The sequence below is a fragment of the Mastomys coucha genome, unplaced genomic scaffold (genome assembly GCF_008632895.1).
Source record: "Mastomys coucha isolate ucsf_1 unplaced genomic scaffold, UCSF_Mcou_1 pScaffold19, whole genome shotgun sequence".
NCBI classification, from domain to species: domain Eukaryota; kingdom Metazoa; phylum Chordata; class Mammalia; order Rodentia; family Muridae; genus Mastomys; species Mastomys coucha.
The window spans coordinates 16765868-16789271 of NW_022196901.1; the positions used below are offsets into that span (position 1 = coordinate 16765868).

Genomic DNA, 23404 nt, shown 5'->3' on the forward strand with positions numbered 1-23404 from the left:
AAGGCTCACATGTTCATGATGTGCAAGGCTCACATGTTCATGATGTGCAAGGCTCACATGTTCATGATATGCAAGGCACATAAACCTTGATATAGCCCAGTAATGTGCAAGGCAAGACACACACACCCTGGGACACCCCAGTGATAGGCAAGGCTCACACGCCCACATCCTTCTGATGTGAGATCAAATGTTTCAATTCTAGTATGAAAACACCGGCAGTTGGGGAAGTGGTTTCTGAGAACATTGACTTGGATTTTCTTTCCACCCTGGTCATTCACACAAAGTAGTTTGAACATATTATTAGGGCAGCATGCTCTTTAACTCTCTTTAACTCCTATGGAAGGAAAACAGGTGAAAGGGATGATATGCATCTATGCTAAATATATAATTATGACTTTAAAGTTTCAGAATGCAACCAATTCAATCACTCTGTAATATACAGAAGATTTACTAGCTACCTGTTACCTCTGGCAGGGAAGTCTCAGATGGCAAATTGTTTCTGGATAGCTGTAGTTGAAGGGAAGACTGAGACAAACATGCTATACACTTGGCAGAAAAGGGACGTATCAAGTGTTCATAACCAATCCTTTTCTCTGTCACCACTAATGCTACATACAAGATGCTCCATACAACAGTTTGACTTTGTGAAAAGATTTTTTTCCTGAAGCTCTAATAAAAAGAAATTCATCGGTATGCTTTACTAGACCAATAAAAACATCATCTGGCACTTCATTAAAACATCATTTTCAGCCTGGACACCGAAAAGCTGGGTCTCCTTCTCATGATCCTTTCACGCATAGAACCTGACCCACCAGTAAGCAGCTTCTTTTGTTTGTGATGATGATTTTGGTTTTAGCCAAAAACTCTCTGACAACATTAATATTTCATTGGCATGAAATGTCTGATCTGTAATCAGAACATATATATATGTATATACACACATATATATATACATGTATATCTATATGTATATAAGTCTATATTTATATATTTATATTGTTTATACATATAAATGTATATATAAATTTACCACATAAATATATTATAGACAAAACATTATGTATAAATGCATATTTATATTCTATATAAAATGTTATATGAAAAATATACATGTTGTATACATAAATATCGATTATATTTTCTAAAGTAGGTTGGTTTCTTTAAACATCAAGTGAGTTTCTGTTCTATTTTCTTCCTCTATTCTGTTGCTATGATAAAAATATCCTGACAAAAAGCAAGTCAGGGAAGAAAAGGTTTACCTGGCTTCGAATCCCAGGTTACAGGGCCACCACTCAGGAAGTTAAGGCACAAACTCAAGCAGCTAGCCATACTACATCACTGTCAAGAACAGAGGCAAACAAATGCCTCCTTGTTTACCTAAAGCTAGCTTGCTCTGCTTTTACACTGTTCCAGACCTCTGCCAGGGAATGTGCTACCTACCATAGGTTACAATTCAATATCAACCAACAACAAGACAATCCCCCATGGACAGGCCCACAGGCCAAGTTGCTGTAAACATCCAGCTCCCTACATATTTAACTTAAAAGGAAAGTCCTAGTGAGAGCTAGAAATTTTCTATAGAATTTCTTTCTACAAATATTATTTGCCTCTCTGAGGTACGAATGTACCATGGTCAAACACAGAAGTCAGTGGACAATCTTGGGTGTCAGGCCTCATGTTCTATCTTGTTGGAGACGGGCCCTGCTCTTTTCCCACTTTACATGTGAGGTGAGCATCCAGGGCTTTTTCAGTCTTTGTTTTCCAACCTTCCTCCCTGCCCCCCAGAAGTCCTGTGACTTGAGATGCATACTCTGTATGGGTGGCTTTTATGTGGTTCTGGGGATCCAAATTCTGGTCCTCACACTTCCACGATGAGCATTTTTATCTGCTGAGTTATACCCCCCAGACAAACTGAAACTTCTGAAAGTAATACGTAACTAGGAAGGGATCATGGGCACTGAAGCCTAAGAGCAAGGCAGACAGAAGAAAATGGATAGAAAACACAAACCACCTTTAGTGCTTGGAGTCTCCCATCCTCCAACCTCAGTCCCCAATATCTCCTTTATATATCTCCCAAAGATAAATTGTATTTCCTAAATAGCCTTTTATGGATCAAAACCACAAGTCCCAGGGAGGAGAAAAAATCTCAACATAATAGCAGTGGAAAGATTTTACATTCTAATATCTGAAAAAAAATTTTCCTAGTAAAAGCTAAATAATATGTGACATATATGAACTTATGAAATATTTATAATCACAATTTTTAAATATCCATAAAAGCACCTGATTTCTTAATAAAGCTTTAGGATAAGTGTCCCCCTCTGGCTTGTCTGTGGTAGAAATCATCAGTGTTGATTTAAGCATGCTTTTGCCAGTTCACAATATGCATAAACCACACCTACTGGAGTAAGGGTCGGCGGTCTACACAGCATGGGAGATAACAATTACTTACCCTGTAGGCTGGCTCTCAAATTCCTCTGACCACTGTTCTTGAATATCCTCTGTAGAAAGATCTACATCCCGGGTGGTGGCAAAATTGAACTCGCTGCCTTCATTTCCATGGAAATAAATGGAGTTCCCATCTGACTGACAGCTATGCTGTAGATAAAATAGAGAGCATGGGGTGGCTGTTGAATTGGTTTTGTGTCTGTTTTACTCATGTATAATTAGAGTTTTCAGGGAAGTCATTACATTCTCCCTCCTCGACAGACTCGCAAATCAAAAGGGCTTGTTACCTCCTTTTTGCCTGGCTTAATTCAATTATAATTTCTTTCTAACTTATTAAGTCATCACACAAAAGGAGTCAAGAGGGCATTTGAGCTTTGCCATTCCAGCCTTTAGTATGAGACAAGAATGTTTTAATTGGAGTAATATCCCATCGACACCATAGCCCTTGTTGTGAGACCTAAGCCTGATCATGACTTGTCATGTATTTTCAATTCTCTGGCTATAGGCTAAATCACAGTGACCTTTTCAGTATTCCGCACAGTTCTGACTTGCCATTCAAGTCTTTCACAATCTGTCTGTAAATGGAGTATGAGTAGAACAGCTCGCTAATCACAACACGGGACTCTGAAAAGGTCACAGTTACTTCTCCAGGCTGTATGCTCTCAGCCAGATTTCAGCAGAAGTTTCTGACCAGAGCTGAGAGGTGCATGGCCATTTCAGTGAGAGGCTTGGAAATCACAGACTCAGTTACTCACTGACAGAACACTTCAAGAGAAAGAAAGCATTTCTGCTGATTTATCTTTCAACATGTGTTTCTCGGCTTGATGTGAATGGTCAAAGACAAGACGAAAATCTAGAGCTGAGTCAACTGAATGTCTCCTCAGAATTAGAAGTTTTCATTATAGCTGTTTTCCGTAATAAATCATAAAGGGAAATGCTAACCTACTTAAGACCAAACATCCATTTAAGCCTTGGTACTCTTAAAACGAGGTAGAAGTGGACAAAACCCCAACTGGACAAAAATACCCATTATGCCAGACATGACTGTCTCACCAGGTTTCAATACAGTGCCTAACACAATAGGTATTCAAAAACATTTTTAAACAGCACAATGTATGAAAGAGTTAATGCAATAACTATGGTTTTTTCTTTTTAAAGTTAAAGAAAACCATATGTGTGGGGCTGGAGATATGGTTCAGTGGTTAAGAGCACTGACTGCTCTTCCAGAGGTCCTGAGTTCAAATCCCAGCAACCACATGGTGGCTCATAACCATCTGTAATAGGATCTGATACCCTCTTCTGGGGTGTCTGAAGAGAGCTATGGTATATTCATATACATAAAATAAATACATAAATCTAAAAAAAAATGTGAATTATACATGTGAATGTGGGTGTGCATGTACCAGGGCATGTACATAGTGGCCAGAGGGCAACTTCAAACATCATTACTAGACAAGCACCCAAGGATTCTTAGTTCTCAAAATTCTTGCTAAGAGCTAGAGATGTGTGCTGTGATAGAATAGTTGCTGGTTACACATGAGACATTAGATTCAATTCTCAGCATAACCAAACAACAAAAACCATAATCCTAGTTTAGTTGAGAAATGTCAAACATCAGATGTGGGGTCCAATGGTAGGCAGCATATTAGTGTATGAAAGTGTGTAAGAGGTAGGCAGAATCACCTCTGAGAGCCTAGACAAGCAGACTTTACAGTGAGCGGGGCTTCATATGCCTTTAAAAGGATATATAGAGATCTATGTTGGATGACAAATGTATATGCACACAAAGATGTAATCATCACTTTGTTGTAGGAGCATAATTCTGAACTGCACTGTAAACATATATCCTTACACTCACAGATAAGTGTGGCTCTCACTCTTGAACAAAAACACTTTGCTCTGCTATAGACAGAGACATTGGAAAATCACAAACAAAATGCCAAGAACAAGCAATCATGTGGTACCCAGCCCCAGCTGATGTATCCACAACACAACCCTAGTTGGTGTATCTACACACAAGCCCAGCTCGTGCATCTACACACAACTCCTGCACCTCACCCTTGCAAGCACCTCGGAAGAAGGGTTGGAAGGACTGTAAGAGCCAGGCAAACAGGATGTCTGCTGTGAGACTGTGTTTCCCACAAAAGACAAGGTAACTACACTCATGAAGTCTCAGAAGACCAGACAAGGACTATTCCAACAGTCATGTTATTAGAAGGGGAAATCACACAGGGCCCCAAGCACAGATAAAGAGCTACAGCAACCAAGGGATGCTGGGAGTGGAGGCAATTAGTCTGCCTTACGGAAGAGGTCCCAAGCTGTTCATCCAACACCAAGTAGTCAGCCCTGAAATCCTCTACATACAAATAATATAGAAACTGAGCCAATTGTATTTATATATTTAGGTGTGTGTGTGTGTGTGTGTGTGTGTATGCACTCTTGTGCGCAAAACAACAATTAGAGAAAAAAATGTCTAGAGAAAACAGGCCAGAGGCCATGAATTTTTGGGCATGGTGGAGGGTATTACATGCAAAGCGTTGGAGGTAGGATAGGGGAAAATGATGTCATTATATTTTAATTTTAAAAAATTAAAAATAAACATTAAAAATGAAAACCAACCAACCAACCAACCAACTAACCAACCAACCAAACAAACAAAAAACAAAAAACCACAAAGATGTTACATTGGCCTAATTTGAGAATTAGGCTGGAGGCTGGCTGCCCAGGTCATAACAAGTGCATCAGGAACCTTGACTCAGTTGTTTTAGCAATGGTCTTGTACAATCTAAACTGGCTATAGCTGGAAGAACCAACAGGGCTATAATAGATTTGCTACTGATCTGGAATAGTAAGTAGTTTTCAGAAGTTCAAGAGAGCAGCAGCACAGGGTCTTAAGGGGGTCCTTTTACAGTGCTAAGGCATATGAATGTCTTCTGAGGCTGTCATCATTTTAGATAATACTTAGCATGTGGCACTCGTTGACTGCTTGAGACTTTTCTTCACATGCAATGAATATAGATTGTTCATGGATATTAAACCGAACTCATTTTATGTGATAGACACAGGCATATTGATTGAAAGGTAGAACTTAGCTCCTTTCACAGTAAATAGAAACTGTCAATAGATGATAAATTTAAAAGATTTCTTCACCATGCCCACCTGAGAAAGAACCAATGCTAACAAAAACAGCAAGGGTCATTTTTCTAAAACAACCCACTGAGTCTTAGGTATGGGCCTTTCATGATTTTCCTCACAGTCAGAAGCCTGACCAATTGTGGCCTGTGGATATCTGAACCTAATGCACAGACTCAGACATCAACAGGAATGGCAATAATCCTGGGCAGTGGCACACAAAATACTGGTACATGGATTTACATTATAATTGAATGAGATGTTTGTACAATTAAAGAATGGATCACCTAATAGCCTTTGTCATTTCTGGTCAGACATTCATTTAAGAACTTAAATGTTGGTTTCATTTACTTCATGAATTTTTGTTAATAATGTAAAACTCTATGTAATTTTTCTGCCCTTCTGTACCTTATTATTAATATACTTGATGTACATTTGAAGCTTACCTGATGCAGATAAAACATAAAGTCATTATAAAATCTGGTAGTTTATTGCTAATTACTTTCACAAAGTAAACTGGTTTAACAGGAAAATGAAAGCATAGTCCAAAGGCTCTTCCAGTCGCTGAGCATATATATCCCTTACAGCTGTGTAACCATTGAAAGTTAGCATCAAGGATGCATCCTACCTCAGTAACTACACATTTGCCAGCATGTGCAACACAAGTAATATTCACCATGACAAGTGTGAAAATAGCAGTCTGAGTGCATTAGTATTCACTTACATGACTACCAGGCAATTTTCATATTAGTAGGCTACAAACCGAGTCTAATGTGTCTTTAAGAAGTTTCTGTGAGAGACAGAATGGTATCATTTTAATGAAGTTTTAAAATCTCTTTTGTGCTCTTCTAACTAATTCACAGAGTAGGTAACCAATCGATTCTCAGTAGGTAATCAATACTCAACACCAGAGCTCAGTTCAAACAGAGGAGAGAGCTCTGTATGTCAGCTTCTAGGCTTGGCCTTGAATAATCCTGCCAGCTTTAAATAGTAAACTTTACTCTCTCAAATGAGCCAATGTCCTTACGGCTATGCGAAGGGGTGATTTCTTGAGTTCCTTGAGACAATGGATCTTCTTTCTAAGAAATTGGTCATAGACAGGCTTGTGTACATGAGTCCTAGGTAGGAAACCAGGCTAGTATTGTGTCCTTATTTGAAGACCCTGAGATTGATTACAAGATCAGTTTGAGCACCTGGAAAGCAATGTTTTGAAATCATCCTGGGCCCCTAGAAACTCTCCAAACTAAGAACTGAAGTCTAGATGACCCCATGGGAGACAGTTCCTGAGCTTATTATGTGTTTCCTTCTATATCTCTGCAGAGAATCCAGGGTCTGCTTGCTTAAAGGCTGTGCAAACTTCTCCCTCCAATCTGACTCAATTAATGAAGGATCAATGAAATCAAGTCTGGGAAGAACATACTAGTGGAAACCATAAACAATCAAGATGATAAAGAAAAAAAACTCAAGTACTGTATGCATCCTCAAGGATTCTGGAGGTTAGGGTTGGAAAGCACACTTCTTCTACCTGATCGCTAATGGCTGGCACAAGTCATTTTGCCTCTAAAGACCTCAGCTTTTCACAATGACTGAAGAATGGAGTCAATAATACCTGCTCTCTTGATAGGTTGTAAGAAGTTCAGAGATTCAAAGCAGTTCTTTTTAAATTTCTAAGTGTCAATAATATCTCTGAATGCGTGCTCTTAAAAGACATGCACTATTGTATTTCAGTCTTAGCAGTAGGAAATAGAATATTTAAATACAATTTTTGTTTCTCACTATAATAGTTATTAAAATTCCTCAGATTAAATTAAAATCTTTAGAAAACCGTACAAGAATAGGCCTTACAATAAAATATAGTAAAAAAATACTGCAAACATTCACACATTATTATAGCTGATAAAACCATCAATTAGTTTAAAAGCCCTCCACATTTTGGACGATTACCAAATATTCTCCTAACAGATACAAACTCAAGAATAGGAGATGACAAATGTTGTTTTTCTTCACAGATGAACTTGAATGACATCAAAATCCAGTATGCTAAAAACTCAAGTGCAGCATTTATTGAAACTATGAAGAGTTTCAGAACATTGTTCTCAATTTTAATACCCAGCTGTTTTTGTTCAACATCAATTCAAACTCACTTCACTCAGGAATTAACAATTAAAAACCTAAACAACTTCAATAAACAAACATAAAGTGGCTGAGCATGTATTTGGGCTAAACAAGGCATAAAATCTATGGCTAGTTCTATTTTTCTGATTCAGACCTTTTGATGTACCGTCAATTATTGCTTTAATTACTTGTTTCATCAGTTTGGCATTGGTAAACCACCTATACTTAAGTAGAAGAGATCTCTAATTTTGATATCCCCATGTCTTAAATGTGTTTTCCTCAGTCAATAAAAGAGTATTTCTCTGCTGTGCTGCTAAATGGATTTCCTTTATTCGACAAACAGAACACAGTGTAACTAAAGGACAAAAATTTGCCATTCGGAAAAGCATCAACAGGAAACATCAGTGCAAATTCCTCAATATAACATGTCCTTGGCCACAATTCAGGTTAGCATTTTCTAAGCTTGCTCCCTCTACTCTGTGGAAAAGGTTAATGACTTCACCTCTGTACTTGTAAAAAGTGCTTAAATCACCTCCACTGTTGTTTAATTAGGCCTTCAGAAATAACACCGGAGCAGCTCTTAATGTTACCTCTCTATGGCTGAACCACCCTGATGATTCTTTTAGGGGTCTACAGCCTTACAACTTACTTCTTGACGATGCCCTCTTTGCTGAGAGGGGTCTGCTGGGCATCGGGGCAATGCCAGCTTGTGGAGGGCCAGTGGCAGATGGACAGAAATCTGCCTGGTGCGCTGTTCCCTCCACATGAGTAGAGAGCCATCCATTTCCTCCATTAAGAAGTTGTCACTCAGCCCACCCAGCTGGAAGACCATTTCTGATAGCCAAGCTGGCTGGTGGCAGACAATTCAGATACAAAGTGTGCTTTAAAAGGAAGCTAAAACATCATTTGTAGGAAAATTGAAAATTCATGGCTTCCACCACAGCCAATTTTTTAATGACTGTAATATTTTAAGTGATTATTTTTGCCACTTCAGATTGCTCCTTAGAGAGGAGAAGATTTTTAATTAAAATCTAGGCAATGCAAACAGATGAGATATGAGGAACAGAGGAAAGAGAAATAAGATGAATAAAATTAATTAAAATGGCATTGTTGGCAGAGCCGTAAATTAGCCACTGTCTGGCTGGAAATAAAATATATTGGCATATAAACTTGTGGATGAAAGTAAGAGGTGCTGTGTGGTGGCTGGGAGCTGACGGGCTGGCCTGCACGTTGTATTTCCAAAGTCTTTTATTACGAGATCCTATAGCTTTATCACATATCTTCTACATTCTGGGTCAGTGGTTTTTAAAGATTCAGACTCCGTCCCCCAAAATAGAAAGAAAACCCCCTAATAGGAAGAAAGCAATTTTTCTCATGAGACAAAATAAATTTCTATTATTTTCCACACATTAGATTTCTAGGTAATTTAATGCCAGTTACAAACCTGCAAACTTGGCTGTGAATAGAGTCCAGGTGCAGGAGAGCCGCAGAGCATTTTCTTTAGTCAACACAATAGAGTCAACCCTGGCACGTGGATTTTAGGGAGCTTAAAGAGTGGAGTTTTTTTTCTCACTATTTTCTGGGATCATTAAACATTCACAGTTGAACCGCACTGCACTAGGATTTACAAAGGTTCAACTTTGGGCATATTTTGTGACAAGTGTATAATTACTTCGCAATACTATCATCTCTGAAATGGAAACACGGACAGATTTGAACTGGAGTTAACCAGAGGATGGATAACCACGTGAAATTCCATAGGACAGTTGTTAGCCTCGTCTTTGGTGATCTTGATTTTCACAGTGTTAGGTTTTCGTACTTGTCTTCTCAAATTAAGGCCAAGGACGCCAGGCACAGCACAGGAGGCTACAGCGTAGCTTGGCATGGAAAAGCCAAGTTTTATAATAAAACAGGATTGGCTTTGCAACTCAAAGCCCTTGGAGATGCTGGAGCCCCGCTTCTTCATCTTGAAAATGGGGTAATTCTAAGGTATAGATGAGAGCACAGGGAATGCACTTAAAGATAGCAATACTAGGGGTCCACACATACTGCTCTCCCCTTTATTTTTGTTCCATTTCTTTAATCATTTACTTGAGAAATCTTACTTCAAAGAATGCTACTACACAAGTTATTTTGTTAGAAGTTGTGACTCATACAAAGATGACGGAGATGTTACCATACAGAGGAAAGATAAAATTTCCTTATTGAATACTGTTAACCTAATCAGCAATTAGAAATGTCAGTTTCAATCCTAAACAAAACAAGACAAACACAAAAGGAACATGAGGCTCTGGGGATTTGTCTGAATGGTTATCTTTTGTCAAATTTATCAAAATTAGGTGTTCCTATGCCATGGACACTCTTGTTCCGGTGACCTGGCTCATGTCCACATTTCACTGATGCTATTCCATATTAATTACTATACAAATAAACCTCACTGGGGGGAGATTGTGAAACGTACACTACTGCATTTAACCCTTCATCCCCAAAGTACTCTTATTAGCTTAACAAATTATATTCTGGCGCATTTTGTAATGTGTACCCACCTCTTGGGGGAAACAATAATAAGAACAGCACAGTCCAGAGTGAAGCGTACCCCAAGCAGAGGGAATCTGGGTAGACAGCATGCAATTAACCAAGCTGGAATCCAGCCAGGAAATCATAGTTACCACTCCGACTCCTAATGGAAGGAGGCATGGGACCACGGCTGGTCACAAGTCTTACTGTGCTCAGGTTTATCCTCATTAGAAACCAAGAACACAAGTCCCACAAGTCCTGTGCCAAACAGTTTGCACTACAGCAACCTTCAAAGCATATTATTTATTTATTTTCTGCCAAGCAAACCCGATTGCTTCCTAATTGTGCTTTTACCTGTAAGAAAGCAAAATCGTAAAGGGAGCCATTGAGCCATTTCCCCAGGGCACTGAATGGAAAGTTACACAGAAGACAAACCAGGCACGGTGTCAGGAAAGCCTTGCTTCCAGGAGGTTTTATTTCCAAAAGACAGGTTTAACCTCCTTGATTTCCCCTTTCACCATTGCCAAAAATCAGTTTTTCCTCATTAGCTTCAACTTCCATTAAGATTTAAAAATTTTCACCCAAATTCATTTATTCATTTTTTTTAATTTTGACATGACTTTTCTTTTCTCTTCTTTTCTTTTCTTTTTTTTGTTTTTTCGAGACAGGGTTTCTCTGTGTAGCCCTGGCTGTCCTGGAACTCACTCTCTAGACCAGGCTGGCCTCCAACTCAGAAATCTGCCTGCTTCTACTTCCCAAGTGCTGGGATTAAAGGTGTGTGCCACCACCGCCCTGCCTGGACATGACTTTTCTTCTCCACTCATGATTCAGCTATTTGTGAGGATTAACAACATTTGAGGGGTGACATCAGACACGGAGAAAGAAGCTACAGTTCTGACGTGGGATGGGGATTTGCCCTTCTGTCCAGTAGAACGACAGATTTGCTAAATTCACTATGTGTAAGGGCGATAAGAAAAATAATAGACTCTCTTGTTTTGAATAACTGATTCATCTTAGTGGCTTGTTGACTGACCTAAGGGCTACTACCTTTACTGAGGCCTTCACTGAGGCCTTCTGTTGTTTGTTAAACTAGGAGAACTGTGGCCACTGCCTTATAATCAAAGGTGAATGTGGTAAAGGAGCAAACTAGCTAGATGAGATGAGAGACAGAGACAGGATTCTTCTACAGCTCCTAACTTAGTGATTGCAAACCCTTACTATGAATTGCAGACTCCAATAAATTGCTTCTTTAAAAAGTTTCTAAATACATGTGTTCAAATCATATCCTATTCGCGAGAGCAATCATTCCAACAGCCTTGGTGACTGTTAGTGTTGATTTGCTTCTCAGCACAACTCCACATAAACATGTACAAGGAGGGATCTAGAGTTCTAGGCAATTGGGTAATAAATAGCAAAACATCATCGGGTGCAGGTAAGGCAATCAGAATGCAAAGGTTTCTTTAAAATGAGAGGCATGGGGCATAGCACCTATGTCCCAGTGACTTGCTTTTAATCTTTAGACCAATTACAGCTTTGACAGAAACCAGTGATTTATGCCTTTGCAAACTCAGCAGAACCAGGTTCACGGAGCAGATAGAAATACCTACAATGGACACTGAGCAGAGTACTCTCGCTCTTTCTGCTTGTCTTACACAACCACCTGTGCCCACACATGCACGCACAGAGGCATGCTCTATACTTTCAAGATAAATTTTGCACCTGCCATGAAAGGTGTATGCAAAAAGACAAACAAAATGAGACAGTGGCTTGAGCAATACATGACCATGCCATATTGATTCATTCAGAAATTCTACTTCATGGGGTACTATTAAAAGATGAGGAGAAGAGAGAGAACAATTCTCACTCAAACACAGCTCTTTCTAGCCCCTTATCCCTGGTTCTCCTGGGAGTAATTCATGGCTATTTGCAACTCTCCTCATTGATGGCAAAGCAATGGAAAGCAGCAGCTGTAGCCGCTCTGGGCTGACGCTCCAAATTTATAGAAAATATTTTCCTTTGAGGCCGAAATTACATTCTCAAATTGTAAGATGCAAATCTGAAAAGGTGAGACAGATGGCCCTGTCTTGTAAGCTGTGTTTTCAGTCGCTGAATGCTGATCAACATGACACAAGGCTGCTGAGAAGGTCTTCTCTGCCTGTACCTGCAAGCCTGTATGAAATGCTCCCAATAGAACTGCTGTTGTAGTCATCGTTCATTACAACCATGGTTATGCTACTCTTATTATTTTCACCCATTATTGCCAAGGATCCACGTGGTTTTTGTGACACTGCAAGCATCATTCCTGAGTGTGAGAACCTTAACCAGCAGGAAATGCTAAATCTTGAGAGTCTTAAATGGAAAGAGCCAAAATATTCAGCTCAGATCCTTTAATCCTTGATTAAGCCAAAATCACTCACAGCTGGTGCACAGAAGTTGCCTTGAGATTACTCGTTCTCCCTCATTGGGTGGGGAGGTGGGACCTCCGACTCTTAAATGTCTCTGAACACCCACAGCTTCCAGACAGAAGCCCTGATGTGGTAACAATTGCATTGATGAACTGATACTATAGTATAAACTGATACTAATTCCTTATACTTCTAGAAAAATACACAGAAGTAAAAGTCTCACTCTGTGAAAGGTGGCAAAATCACCGTTACCAGCAAATGAAACAGGTGCTTTAATAGAGAGTGGGTTTCAGGCTCTCCCTGGGATAACATGATCTGTTTGTGCTGGGTGCATGCAGTGGAGGGGGGGGGGTTGTGTGGGTGTTGCTACAAAGGCTATTTCACTTCCCCCAGTTTGTTTACTGGCATTTAAAGCCACAGGTACTTAGTAGTGAACAAAGGGTTGTCTCAGGATTGATGGGAAATAAAAAAATAAGCAATGCTATTGATTAGAAGCACAATAGAATGTGGTACACCTTTTCTTCCATGTGGGAAACTTCTCTGGGACAAGCCTGGAAGATGAGGCAGGGCTGTGGACACAGAAGGATGGAAGAGAAACTACCTTGGAAGCCTCTTAACTGTACTTCAGTTTACCAAATCAAAAACTACAGCAAAGGGCTAGGGATGTTGCTCAGTGGTAGAGTGTCTCTTCATGTACACACAAGGAGGTCCTGGGTTCAATCCAGTGCCATGTGTCAATCAAACGCAAATGAGAGAGCAGGTGTTAGAGTAAAAGCTGGATTCTTCTAGGTGCAGCTGACAGTAATGACTAAAGACGCAAGAGTAGCCATGACTTTCTACATCTCAGAGATTTAAGCTGGTGATGTATACCTACAGGTCCCTGGCTCATGTGACTGGCACCTTAAGCTAATTACTCTGTCTAATCTTTTGCTGCTTTTGCTAAACTTGGGATAAACAGTGATAGTTTAGATGAAACTATAATATTTTCAGAGAAATTGAAACAGTTGGAGAAGATGAGAGAAATCCAGCCTGTGAGCGGCACAGACTCATTTTTCTCTTTCCCTTTTGAGCGATTAAATATGGTCTTTGAGACCAGCAGCTGGATAATTTAGTCAGAACTGTGCATATTCATAACAGCTTCACTTTATCAACATTAGTATTTAAGAGACTTTTGCAGATACACACACACATACACAATATACATTTTTCTTCTCTTAATCATGGATGGAATTTCTCTTTGACTTAATTAAAATGTAACTACCTTGGAAACATTTAATAAACATAAAAAGATAAAGTATGTTGAGAAAACACATGTAATTAAAGTCCAAAATAAAGCAACACCTAAAACACTCTCATAACCCATAGGGACACTGAGATATTTTCTAAATAGTTGTATTCAGTTTTCATCTCAAAGGACATTAAGAAAATAATATTTGACAAAGGCATTTCATATCATTAAAAACAACTTTTATTTTATAATTCTGAATCAAAGAATATTTTATAATTCTGGTCAAAGAGAAGGTTTTCGTTTTGAGATATTTCAAACAAAAATCAAAAGAGTGGTTATACAAATGGGTTAAAAGAACAAATTCTAAGATTTGACTAGGGCATGTGTTTCAAGTTTTCAAAAGAAACATTGGAGTAGAACTTCTATCTGGCAGGTGACTTAAAGTCAATAAAATAAACCATTAGCACAGAGACATTTTTTTCCCTTAGTAGACCAAGCTCCCTAGGCCATTCTCTGCTTCGTGATTAGTAAGCTTATGAGCAAGACAAAAGACTAAAAAGAAAAAAAGCATTCTCTACCCAAAGTTTTAATTTAATTAAATTTCTTACTGACACACACGAAGACTTTATGCATTTTTATCATGGGTGGAACCAAAGTACATGCCTTAAGAAACTAAGTAGCTAATTAGATTAGTATAATAGGCTGTAATAGGAGGCAGAAATGCACATCCACTTAGCAGAGGGCAAAAGAGTCAGATGATAAAGAATTGTGCTGGGGAAGGGCTTGGACCTGCTTGTTAGTGGAGAGTAGAGACAGCAGAAAGCCCTCTTTCAATGCAGTGGCGAGAAGACATCACTCAGAGAACCCTGACAAAAGTTCTCTGTGCAAAAGGAACTTGTGGACTCTTCCTAAGGCAGCTGCAGCTTTGGGCTGTGTCAGAAAGTTTTCTATAAGAGGTCTCATGGGATGCTTTCCTGAACAGTGCAGAGAGGAAGCCTATTTTCAAGGCCAGTCTACAGCTGTAATCTCATCACCTTGTGCCAAAATGACTACAAGTTTTGACTGCTTGAGGAAGGAGAGTTTCTGGGTTGAGACCAATTTGCAATCCTTTTTCTTGTATAGTACTGAAATACATTCTCAAAAGGAAGTAAGCAAGCTGCACCCTGTGGCACAGCCTCTCTAATCCTACATACCAAAGAGGTGGAGAGCACAGAGGCAGAGGGCAGAGGGCAGAGGCAGAAACACCATAAGTTTGAGACCTATATGGACTCAATGGTGAGTTCAAGGTCAAACTGGGTGCTGTGGTTTGAATGTACTTGCTTGTCCCAGGGAGTGACACTATTCAGAGTAGTTGTGGTCTTGTTGGAGTAGGTGTGTTACTGTGGGAGTGGGTTTTAGAAGACTCTTAAGATCCTAGCTTCCTGGAAGCAGCCTTCCCAACAAGATGTAGAACTCTCAGCTCTTCTATGTCATGCCTGCCTGGATGTTGCCATGCTCCTGCCTTGATGATAATGGACTGAACCTCCGAACCTGTAAGCCAGCCCCAATTAAATGTTGTCCTTATAAGACTTGTCTTAGTTATGGCATCTCTTCTCATCAGTAAAACCCTAACTAAGATAATGGCAACTTGATGAGAATTTGTACCCCTGCCCCAAAGAATAAAAAGAGAGCTGGGGGTGTAGCTTAGTGCTTGAATACTTGTGGAGTATGTGAAAGGTCCTGGGTTTCTACCCTGCATCCTGTACACACAAAAAAGGGAGCTCTTGGGCTGGTGAGATGGCTCAGCGGGTAAGAGCAACGTCTGCTCTTCCAAAGGTCATGAGTTCAAATCCCAGCAACCACATGGTGGCTCACAACCACCCATAATGAAATCTGACGCCCTCTTCTGGTGCGTCTGAAGACAGCTACAGTGTACTCATTTATAATAATAAATAAATCTTAAAAAAAAAAAGAAAAAAAATTAAAAAAAAAAGGGAGCTCTTTTAAGCCTTTATATTCTCTATCTAACACAGGATTGTTTTGTATCAGTAAGTCATAGCTAAAATATAAAAAATATCTGTAAGCTAAATTTTCAATTTATTTCTAAATATTAGAGACATTCAGGGATCCAGTTGAAGGCCTAATGGCTTTTTTGTATTGGTTCTTTATTGCAGAGTCTCTTGACAGGCAAGATCATGGCTGCTATCCCCATCCACCAGGTAACAATTGCCCTAACTTCTGACCTACTTCCTGCCAACTACTCATCACTTGGCCCTAACAACATCAAGAGCTAGGTGTCCAAACTGAATCCAACCTTAACCAGTCTTGTGAATTTGTTCTTCCTCCTATATTTCTTGTGTCGGCAAATAACACCCTTGCCAATCTAGCTGCCCAAACCTACTCCCTGACATCAACCATTCTTTCCTCTTCTTTGTCAGTCCCCAATCTCCTCCATTCCCTGGTGACCAAATCTGAAATATGTCTACATGTCTCCATCCTCTCTCCCTTAATCCTGCCTAATAAGATCGCTCATTGAACCATTGATAAGCAGCTCCTTGGTTTTTCCGAATACTCCTGTCACTCAGAGGTCTCTCTCTCAGACGAACAATTTCAAATACCAATGTAACTGCCTTTGATTTAAAGTACCTCAGCGGATATGATCTCAAGATATAATTCCAATAGTACAGCAGTTAGCAAATCTTCAAGGTCTTCTCACTTGCTACTACACCAGAATTACTTACCATGCTTGTCAAAATATATGGGAGAAATGCTTTGAACTGCATTGAAGGGTTTCTGTTTTATGTATTCATTCACCATCTAGAGCAGTAGTTCTCAACCTTCCTAATGCTCTTACCCTTTAATACAACTCCTCATATGTTGTGGTGACCCCCCAACCATGAAATTATCTTATTGCTACTTCATAGCTGTAATTGTGCTACTGTTATGAGTTGTAATGTAAATCTCTGATATGCAGTGTATCTGATATGTGACCCTCCTGCCCCCCAAAAGGTTGCAAATCAAAGGTTGAGAACTAGAAATCAGAATGTCAATCTTAGTTTGGGCTGTTGTTAGAGGACATCACAGCCTGGAATTTCTAATAGTTTCTAATAGTTTTGGAAGTTAGAGTTCCAAAATCAAATACCAGAAGACTTAGCAAGGGCCTACACATCCTTAGTCTTGCTATGTCTTCACAAGCTGAGGGCCAGAGAGTTCTCCTTCATGAGGACACTAATCTTCCATTCTTTGAGGACTCATACTCATGACTGAAGGACCGCATAGGGGCTCTATTTCCTAGCTCCATATGATTGTATTATAACACACGAATGGGTGAAAGACACGAATGTTCAGTTCAAGCCTCTATACATGAGATCTCCAGTTCTTGGAGCGCTATTCCTCCTTCTACTTGCCACCTTTTGAACACCTATCAGTATTTGCATACACTCTCTATTCTCTGGATAGTCTTAATGCTCCAGGTCTGGTTTGATGCCATCTCAGAACTCTACACTGTAGACAACTAGGCTGCTCTCAGCTCAGTGCCTGTCTGCTTCCACTGAACTGATAGCCACAAGCCGGGAAGAAAAGGACTTGCCTTCTCATGTTACAGGGCTCGGTACAGTCTGAGTTCTCAAACAATTGTGAAAAGTGATATCACACCCTTAAATGGCACAATATGGGACATAAGAATGCTGGTACTCGAAGACCTGTCTTGGAAAATTATCCTGAAGTAATGGGTTCAGTGAGCCTTGGAAGGAAGAGAGGATGAAATGTGCAAACCTTGACTGTTGCTCCAGGGAAGAAGAGCCAGTTGCCTGTGTCTACCGGGTCGAGACTATCCTCCAGAATGACTTGTCTGTGGGCTGAATTGATGATCAGGATGTTATCCAGGGCCCAGCAGGCTTCATACACCTCACCCACATGCAGGCTGTCCTGTTTCCACTGGAACTGCACGTTCTCCCCTTTGGCTTCCTCAGGAAGGTAGAGGATGTGGATGATTGTGCTCACATTGGAAGGGGCTCTGGAACAAGTACGAGAAGGGAGGTCAAGCTCACAGTTCAGACCACAGCCCCACAGTGAACATGTGATGCTCATTACAGACAAAATGTGAGCCCATGCTCCAACCTTCAGTATCTGCTGCTCATTACACTTTTTCTATTAAAGCAAGTACTAAGTGTGTTCCAATATGCCAGGAAAAGAACAGCGGCAGAGAAGGTGGCACAAGCTGCTATAATAATACAAAAGGAGTCAAACTGTATCTAGAAAAGTTTTGGCACATGGTAGATATCCCTTTAAAAATCATCCATTTGACAAGAAAAAAAGAAAAAACTGAAATTAAGTAATGTTGATTCTTATTTTGAAATTATCAATTGGACCCCTTAGGACGAACAACAATATGAACTAACTAGTACCCTCAGAGCTCCCAGGGTCTCAACCACCAACCAAGGACTGCACATAGAGGGGTCTGATTGTTCTGGCAGATGTGTATAGTAGAGGATTGCAAATTCAATCATGAATAGGAGGAGAGGACCTCGGTCCTGTGAAGGTTGTGTGCCCCAGTGTAGAGGAATGCCAGGGCCAATAAGTGGGAGAGGGTAGGGTGGCAGGCATGGGGAGGGGGAGGCAACAGGGGTTTGTTTTTGTTGTTTTTGTTTGTTTCTTTGTTTTTTGGAGGAGAAACTTGGAAAGGAGAAATTTACATGTAAATAAAGAAAATATCTAATAAAAAATTATCAATTAGAGGTCATTGTATGTTATATGTTTAAGATAAGTATATATATATATGTACATATATGTGATGTGTTTATATATACATATATTTATATGTGAGATATATGTGAAATGTTTAAGTATATATACATATGTATATATGATGTATAGTGATTATACAAAAGTCATTTATTTTTAGTCATCAGATACATTTTTATATCTGATGACTGAATGAAATTAGAGATTTGCCATACAATTAAATGTATTTACTTATAATTATTTACAATTGTATACAGGCCAATTTTTTAAAAATTGATATAATTTAACAAGCTTTTAATATAATATCTATTAGAATCTAGCTCTTTCTGTTATATAATACAAGTTTTATTAATCTTCATTCTATCAAAGTAGAAATCTGCTGTTGTAAAAATGATCATTTTAGCTGAGATTAAAAATGGTGCTAAGATGCAAACTAGTGGCAGGCTGGGCTGCTATAAATCAGGTTTAGAAGGGCTGGGGAAAAAGCCATATTTTTCACTCACCAGTGAAGCACACATATATCTTCAGAATTGTCAGTGGGGTTATAGATGGTGTATCTCACCTTTGGGGGCAATCAATTCCCTTCTCATTTACAATATTTTATGGTGAGTATTTTTTTTAGCTTCAAAAAGAATTTAAACTGATGAAGAGTGTACTTTGGATTCAGATGGTAGTTAGAAAACTTTCATGCTGATCACCAGTGGGAAGGGCGATTTGCATGCATGAGTATGGCAGTTTGGTATGCGCCTAAAATTCAAAGTGTCATTTTCATGAAAAAATTTAATGCACTCAGCTGAATGTGGTGTTCCTTTGTGCAATCAAATGTGTACTTTCATTCTTATCACTTCAAAAACATATAGCTCTTTTCTAGCAAGAAATACACATTCTAATTTATTTCAGTTATGGTATAATACAGTAGAAGGAAGGCTGTAGCAGTAGAAGGTAAAATTTCTATGTGCATGTTGTTTGATTACATCCATTCAGAATGGCTAAGTATCTGATGTGAATGCATTTTCAAAACTTAGGAAATATAAAGAATAGCAAATATTGTCATAAAGTTGACACAGTGTGTTAGAGCTCAGTGCCAGTAACTACCAGTAAATTATACAGCATCCAGGCATAGGGGAGTCATTTATTAAAACCCTGCATTAGAATTACCTTTCTCAGTTTTGTTAGACTAGAGCTTAGGTGGGTTGTATTTTTTTAATATACGTCTAGAAACCTTGTACAAATTAAAGATTATCAACCTAATTTTTATTCTGCTTCCCTAAACAGATCACTGTCCTCTTAATATAAAGAGCTAATGGAAAACAAATGTCACAAAATTGATGGAAAATGTACTACTTAAATGTTTCCAACTTAAGAACTAGCCCAGTCGCCGCACTCCCTTTAATAGGGATTAATTTAATGTGGGACTTTTGGCCCGCAGCGCAGCAGGCGCTGTGTCTGTCTCAAAGTGTGGGGCATTGGTTTCCTTGTCATTTTACGTCTGCAATCAATCACCCACTCTGAATTTTAGTCTGAACTCTGAACATGATTTGGGATTTTTCTAAGCTCATCAAATCTTTCCAACATTAGAGAGTTCCTTTTACCTGGAGCACCCTAATTCATTTTCTCACTGGACAACTCTTGACGTAAAGAAGATACAGGACTTAATGATGGGCCTGTATGACTTTAGAAGTGAAGTGACAGATGATGCAAAAGGCCTAGTAGCTATGAACCCCTATCACCATGGACAGGAATGGATGCAGGCTGTTGTTACTGGTCATGATCTGCATGCCAGGCACAGACAGGTCACCTCCTGCCTGCCACAGCTGGTGATGTTATGTGACAAAGGATACTCCCTCAAAAGTTATGATCCCAAATGTGCTGCAGGCCAAAACAGGTCAGTAGGAGGAGTATTGATAGTAGGAACTTATGAATGGGAAGGTTACAATCTAGCAGCATCTTCCTCAAGTAGTAACTATGTATCCTCATGACTTGAGGAATGAACACCCAAAGTATAAACCATAAAGAAAGACGTCTGGATAGAATGAAGGCAACTAGAGGTGCAGAGGTCTTTTCACAACAGATCTGGAGCAAATACTTGAAATGGTAACAAACCTAATTTTCTCCAGCTGAATCCAATCGGCGGTGTTGTTCTTGGCATATGACACAATGATGCTGGGGTCAGAGTAACTAAATCGACATGATCCTGACCCTATAAGTAAGAGTAACAACACATTTCACAGTTAAAAAAATAATGTGATTATAGGCAATATCCCTGTAAACATTTCAATTTCCCTATAAATGTTCCCCTGTAAATATTTTCAATATTTTAAAAATATCTAAATATTTCTTCCATAACTCTTACTATGTTGAATTTTCCTGTGTTCTGTGATAATGAATATAATCTAATAAATAACCTTAGGAACTGGAAGGAAGGTAAAAAAATGATACATTTCAGGTTTCTTTAGAGACATATGAACTACTTAAATTAGATTAAAATAAACAGTTATGTGGAAAGAAATATCTAAATTTACAGAATGATGAACAATGCCACTATTGCTCTTCAAGGTTAGCATCAATTGATAGTGATTACTTTAAATGGTATACAAGTTGTTGAACTGGGGGAAGTCACCATTCTCTGTACTAGCTCTGTGCTAGCTAAGGGATGCAGCAGCATCTGGGGAAATAAAACACTGCGAAACATTCGAGTTCTAAGTGCATACTGACAATTGGAGGTTGGCAGATATTACTTTACTGCAGCTCAACACTTGATATTTAAGACAGAAACATAATATCTCACGATGAGTATTTGGCAGTTGCTTCTCATCATTATTTCCAATATTGCAGTACGAATACTAAAGGAAGTTCTAGAACTGATGAAGAATTTGAGTCTCCATTTTCAACGAGTTCATATAATGAAGAATAGTCTGAGTATAATTTTAGGGATCTCAGAAAAACCCTGCCAGCCATGAAGCATTTGCTACAAGTTTACTGTAACTAAAATATCAGAGTTTTTTTTTTTTATATTGTAATAAAAACAAATGAACCAAAAGGAAAAGAAACAGTACAATTTGTGTTTAACTTCCACCCATCTGCTACAAGACCCTCTGTTTCAGCAAATAGCATCTGTTGATGGTTTTCCATTTGTAGTAGTCAGGGCACCAAGCGTTCATCAGACTAATTTATTTCATTTCAGTGGCGTTTAGTAGAAAACTGGTTAGTTTGAAGTTGCCAAAGCTGGCAATGTGCTAAAAGGCCAAACAATAGTTTTCTTAGATTTATTCTCACAGCTGAAATGCAGGTGAAAGGGGGTGAAAGGAAGGGGTACCCAAGAGGAAGCACCCAGCTACCCTGCTTACAGGGAAACCTCTGCAGCTGTTGCGAAATTCTACTTTTCATGAGCAGTTGATTAAAATAAACATTAAACTGTGTGGCTTAGGACGGAAGTCCTCGGGACAAACCAAACAAGAGTGAGGTCTGGTAGGGAAGTCCAGACTAGTTTGAAGGTTTACATTCTGTTTGCATGCTTCTTTTATGTTTTGCATGTCCCAAGGGCTTAAAAGTCAATGAATGAGGTGAATCTTTATAAAGGATAGAATAACAACCAGAAAGATACACATAGAATGAGAAATCTTGCAAAATGAATAAAGTAAGCATAGAAAGAATGTTGACATACACCAAATAGATATTCAAGACACCCAGATAACACCAATGCTTTCTATCAGTTTGCTTATGCTGCCTTTTCAGTGTTATGAGATTAAACTTACAGCATGCCTATGAAACAGAGAGACTTGACTCCTGACTCACTTTTCCTCAGCCACTGGATAATAAAATTCTGTCATATCTAAAATGAGTTCTTTAATCCATCTCCTTCTCTCCACAGTCTACGGGGCCCTCATTAGCTCTTGCTGGGTGTCTGTAACTGTGGTTAGCTCATTATCCCACCTCTAGCCCCCTCTGACCTCACTTGTGTTCCTTCTGTAAATGAGTGATTCTCCTGTACCCTCCTTTATAATGTTTACTAATTCCCCAGGCTCTCAAGCACACTGTCACCAGCATGAAGAGATCCAATAGGTACTTTCAAGAAAGAACTGTACCAGGGTGATCATCAAGGGTTCCAATGGAGGTGTGTTCACCTGGGGGACCATGGCTTGGGTTCAGGGTACAAGTGGCCTGCCAAGGGAACTGAGATGAGAAGTGCCAGCTGGGCGAACACCTTCTGGAGAAGAGTTCATCTTTGGAGATCTGCCTTACTCAGAGGCCATTCCTGACTCACTCTTCCAAATGGCATCAGTCCAATGGATGAATCACGCCCCAAACTCATTCGGAGTAAAGCTGGTACCAGGCTAAAACTGTTCCCCACATAAACTCCTTTGAGACTGAAATCCCCCTTGTCACATAGATCCCAGTCCAGACAGTATTGTGAGATCTGTTCTTTCCCAGACTCAACATGGCTATTTGACCCTTGTGTAGGAGGGGTTAGTAGCTCTTCATTGCATTCTTTTGTACTCTGGTGCCTAAAATTACTTCCAACTTCCTGTAACCAGATGTAATATGCAGGTTTACTGCATCTACAAGACTCTTTCATATGGAGTTGGGTACCTGAAACAGGTACCTCTCTTTTTTCCTCTCACATCAAAGGTGTCTAACTGACTCTGACACATATAAGATCAGATAATAAAGACAATGCTAAGTGTCAAACGCCATCATTTGCAGATCCAGTTCTCAGATGCCAGACCACATTTAGTGTAATCACCCACTGTAAAAGTAGCAGCACTGTAAGACTGAGTGATGGAAGGAAGCTCACTGAAACCATAGCAACAACTATGGCCTAAGAGACAATGATGGG

General features: G+C 39.3%; 1 protein-coding gene and 1 long non-coding RNA gene across 3 annotated transcripts in view; one reads left to right on the forward strand and one right to left on the reverse strand.

The window, feature by feature from the left end:
* LOC116097522 overlaps window positions 1–7763 on the forward strand; it is a 34304-nt gene extending 26541 nt beyond the window's left edge. The window contains exons 2-3 of the long non-coding RNA XR_004121453.1: window positions 6901–7076; window positions 7590–7763. This is a non-coding gene — a long non-coding RNA (uncharacterized LOC116097522). The remainder of the gene's footprint in view (window positions 1–6900; window positions 7077–7589) is intronic.
* Reln (reelin) overlaps window positions 1–23404 on the reverse strand; it is a 457134-nt gene that overhangs the window by 197460 nt on the left and 236270 nt on the right. For both annotated transcript variants that reach the window (XM_031380095.1, XM_031380094.1), the window contains exons 9-11: window positions 20671–20767; window positions 17599–17839; window positions 2453–2598 (exon numbers count right to left, since the gene is read on the reverse strand). In XM_031380095.1, coding sequence (XP_031235955.1) covers window positions 2453–2598; window positions 17599–17839; window positions 20671–20767 — 484 coding nt within the window. The remainder of the gene's footprint in view (window positions 1–2452; window positions 2599–17598; window positions 17840–20670; window positions 20768–23404) is intronic.